At 53.0% G+C, this 4,185-nt stretch overlaps 4 protein-coding genes across 4 annotated transcripts; all 4 read left to right on the plus strand.

The window, feature by feature from the left end:
- Nucleotides 1–214: 214 nt before the first annotated feature.
- Nucleotides 215–808, plus strand: GLOTRDRAFT_134393 (uncharacterized protein; the record flags this gene model as incomplete). The annotated part of the gene is made up of 1 exon (XM_007873384.1): nt 215–808. The coding sequence occupies one exon, from the start codon at nt 215–217 to the stop codon at nt 806–808; it is 594 nt and encodes a 197-aa protein (XP_007871575.1).
- A 48-nt stretch (nt 809–856) lies between these two features.
- Nucleotides 857–1,708, plus strand: GLOTRDRAFT_27748 (uncharacterized protein; the record flags this gene model as incomplete). The annotated part of the gene is made up of 1 exon (XM_007873385.1): nt 857–1,708. A coding segment is annotated over one exon (852 nt), but the record flags the coding sequence as incomplete, so codon positions are not given.
- Nucleotides 1,703–2,392, plus strand: GLOTRDRAFT_27479 (uncharacterized protein; the record flags this gene model as incomplete). Its single annotated transcript, XM_007873386.1, has 1 exon — nt 1,703–2,392. A coding segment is annotated over one exon (690 nt), but the record flags the coding sequence as incomplete, so codon positions are not given.
- Nucleotides 2,393–2,701: 309 nt separating this feature from the next.
- Nucleotides 2,702–2,860, plus strand: GLOTRDRAFT_19466 (uncharacterized protein; the record flags this gene model as incomplete). Its single annotated transcript, XM_007873387.1, has 1 exon — nt 2,702–2,860. A coding segment is annotated over one exon (159 nt), but the record flags the coding sequence as incomplete, so codon positions are not given.
- Between the last annotated feature and the right edge of the window lie 1,325 nt (nt 2,861–4,185).

Below are 4,185 nucleotides of genomic sequence, written 5' to 3' on the forward strand. Positions count from 1 at the left end.
ACAGTCCAGACATTCCCCTCGAGAAACCATCCAAAGCCGCCATTGCGCAGTGTCCAACCCGGAGTTCGGAGCCCTTAATGTTCCCAGTCCATTTATCCCATCGCCAGTACACTCAAAATCCATTCACCCATCATCGTCCGGCCTCGTAGAAATTCCCTCCAACAATATCAGCACTCCGGAGTTAATTCAGCCGCCTCCCATCAGTACTGTCACAATGTCGGACACTCTACCCTCTCGCTACGACAAGCACGCACCTCGCTTCGATCCGGAGCAGCCTCTGACCTTGCTCCGCTATTTCGAGGACCTGGCGGACGTGTTTGCCGCTCATCCAAATGCGGTCCCGAATGACGCAACGAAAAAGGCGGTAGTGGTGAAATACGTGCCTATGTATGAGGAGGAGCTATGGAAAGGCGTCCCAGAATTTTCAGACGACTCCAAGAGCTTCGAGGACTTCAAGGGAGCGGTCTTGGCGTTATACCCAGCCGTTAAGGAGGACCAGAGATATAGCGTCGGGGATATGGACCGTGTAGTAGGGGAAAGGCAGCGTGTGGGCATCCACAATCTGGCGGACCTAGCGGCATTCCATCGCGATTTTCTGCTCATCACTCGCTACCTCCGCAAAAACGACATCATATCCGTTCGAGAGCAAGGGAGAGCGTTCCAGAGAGGCTTCCAGCCGGAGTTATGGAACAAAATATTCAGGCGCCTCCAGATCAAGGACATAGACCACCAACCGGACACTCCGTACAACGTAGATGAGGTTTACAAGGCGGTGGAGTTTATTCTTCATGGAATGTCGGCCATATGAACCACAGAAAAGCATGCGGAGCCATCTCGGAGTGCTCCGAGTGCTCCGGTGGTGAAGACGGAGGACCTATCATCATTGGTGGAGGTCATCACAAAATCCATCAGTCAAGCTCTAGTAGCCGCGGTTCAGCAGAACACTGCGATGGCCCCTGCGATGTCCAACAGACCTGCCCCCATGAATTATAACTGCATCTACTGTGGAGAGCACGACCACTCGATCCGGAGGTGTCCCAAGGTCGAGGAGGATATTAGGGCCGGTCGGTGCAAGCGGAACGCGGAGGGACAAGTGGTCCTGCCAAGCGGAGCGATGGTCTCAAGGTCTATGTCAGGAGCGACGATGAGGGACCGCATATTAGAGTGGCACCGCCAGAACCCTGGGCAGACAAGTGTCCATTTATTGAATACGATGATATGGGAAGAGGTGCGAGCGTCGGAGGCCCCACAGACCACGGACATGTTCCATTTGGATCAGCGGGAGCGAATCGAGGCCTTGGAGCGGGAATTATTTGCGTTGAGAGGGAAAGGGAAGCAGGTTTTTTACGGAGTCTACGTTCCTCCGCCAAATAGGTCTTCCAACCCCTCCAAGGAGTCCGGAGTTGGTCCGGCAGGTCCCGCACCCTCTAGAGCCAAGAGTCAACCGGTACGAGAGCAGCAAGTGGCCGCAGCAGTGCGGCCGGCAATAAATCGAGAGTCCCCACCTCACATGTCAGAGGGACCAATCCATCCATTCTCCGGTGCAAGGGACGTCAACAGGCCCAGGCAGGCAATTCCTCGGAGTGTCGAGAAAGGCTCGGCTCAAGCAGCAGAAGCGTCACAAGCCAAGGAGCCAGCCTATCGCACCCAGGCCCCTGTCTATAATCCTCGCATCTCGGACCTGGTGTTTGAGCGGTCACCCAAGACTCCGAATATTTCTTTGACCTCTGAGGAATTATTATCCATCGCTCCGGAGGTCCGCGCGAAATATAGAGACATTGTGACACCCAAGAAAGTGCCCGCGCCGCCCGCTGTTCGACTCCAAGCCACTATACAGGAAGTAAAGGACGAAGACGATGGTCCGGAGTTGCCAGACGTGGAGCAATTAATGCACAGCGGTAGTTTGATCCGTCCTGGAGTGTTGGTGGTTCCCGACCCCTATGAGATTTATCTCCGGAGTTTAGGTCCGGGGGAGACGCCGAAGCAGTTGGTTGTGGCCAAGGAGTCTCATGCGTTGCGGTCCATTATGGGGCTCATAGACAACCAGGAGAAGGTCGAGGTGATTTTAGATCCAGGTTCTCAGATCGTAGCAATGTCGGAGGCGGTTTGCCATTCACTGGGACTTCAGTACGACCCTACAATTCAGCTCCAGATGCAGTCAGCAAATAAGACCATCGACATGTCGTTAGGGTTGGCGCACAATATTCCATTCCAGGTCGGGGACATCACGGTTTATCTCCAGATCCATGTTATCCGGGACCCAGCCTATGACATTTTATTGGGACGCCCCTTTGATGTATTGACCGAAAGCTGCATCAAGAATTTTAAAAATGAGGACCAGACGATCACGATCAACGACCCCAACTCCGGAATTCTTTCCACCATTCCGACCTTCCCAAGAGGTCGCCCTCGATTTCGAGGCCCCGCCTCTAGAGTGGGATGATTTATTTTTAGGTGACTCGGACGAGGAGCAGTGGGAGGCCCTTGTCATCGAAGAGACAGATACCCCTGCCCGGTTTCAGATTTCTGCGTTCCATATTTTAGATCATCAAGAAAATAGCAAAACCTCAATACAAGATTCCTTTTCTTTCCTTTATCTCTCCGCCTGCGAGTCTCCAGTGGTCCGGTCATATTTTTCATCCGTTAAATTATTCAGTGGTGTACCGAATTCGCCAGTTCCGATTTTTGCTGCCACAAAGAAAAGTATAAACCAGTCGCCAAGAAGGTCCGAGCGGTCCCTGCAACATTGCCTAAGGAATATAGGATCCAATGCAATATTGTAGGAGACCCGCTGGCCGACATGCTGATTTTATCCACAATTCCCCCTTCCTTCCAGCCAACCGGACGATATTCACAAGAGTGTAGGGATGCGCTACACAAGGCCCATCCTAGCGGATTTCTTACGGAAGCGGAGTTAAATCTAATGGACGAGTTTATGTGCAAGCACGACCAGGCGTTTGCCTGGAATGACTCGGAGCGTGGCCGATTTCACAAGGACTTCTTTCCGCCCATTGAATTCCCAGTACTCCCTCACACGCCGTGGATCCAGAAGAATATTCCCATTCCGCCTGGTATCCACAACGAAGTCTGCGCAGTAATTAAAAAGAAGATTGTGGCAGGTGTTTATGAGCCGTCTAATGCTTCTTACCGCTCCAGATGGTTCTGCGTACTCAAGAAGGATGGGAAGTCGCTCCGGCTCGTTCATAGCTTGGAACTGCTCAATGCCGTCACGATTCAACACTCCGGCGTCCCTCCGATCCCTCAACACATGGCGGAGCAATTTGCAGGACGCGCCTGTGGCGCTATGTTGGATTTATACGTGGGATACGACGAGCGAGAAATTGCGGAGTCGTCCAGGGACCTTACTACTTTCCAGACGCCCTTCGGAGCGATGCGACTAGTCACCCTGCCCATGGGATGGAGTAATTCGGTGCCCATATTTCACGACGACGTGACCACTATCCTCCAGCCCGAGATACCAGACGTTACAATTCCCTATATCGATGATGTGCCGGTCAAAGGACCTCCGAGCCGTTACATCCAAGCGGACAGTACCTATGAGACGATTCCAGAAAATTCAGGCATCCGCCGCTTCGTGTGGGAACACTTCCAGAATCTCAACCGTGTCGTCCAGCGAATGAAGTACTGTGGGGGAACATTTTCGGGCTTAAAGCTCACCCTCTGCGGTCCGGAGATTGTAGTTATCGGACACCGCTGTACCTATGAAGGCCGGATCCCTGATGAGTCGCGCGTGGAGGTCATCCGTAATTGGGGACCCTGTAAGTCGCTTTCTGAGGTTCGCGCTTTTCTAGGGACGGTCGGAGTCCTCCGTATTTTCATCCGGAACTTCGCACATCGCGCCAATGCTTTAGTCCAGCTTACTCGTAAAGGCGTACCGTTTGAATGGGGTCCGGAGCAAAGTCTAGCACAGGAGGACCTTAAGCAGGCCGTCCTAGAGTCGCCGGCGTTGCGTCCTATTGATTACACGTCGGAGTCCCCAGTCATCCTCGCTGTGGATACCTCCTATATTGCCGTAGGGTATTATCTCTGCCAACAGGACAGTGAAAATTCCAAGCGCCGATTTTATAGTCGATTCGGCTCCATCACCCTCAATGACCGCGAGCGACGATTCTCCCAGCCCAAACTCGAGATCTATGGCCTGTTTCGCAGTCTCCGAGCACTCCG

The sequence above is a fragment of the Gloeophyllum trabeum genome, assembly GCF_000344685.1.
Source record: "Gloeophyllum trabeum ATCC 11539 unplaced genomic scaffold GLOTRscaffold_00144, whole genome shotgun sequence".
Classification (NCBI taxonomy): Eukaryota; Fungi; Basidiomycota; class Agaricomycetes; order Gloeophyllales; family Gloeophyllaceae; genus Gloeophyllum; species Gloeophyllum trabeum.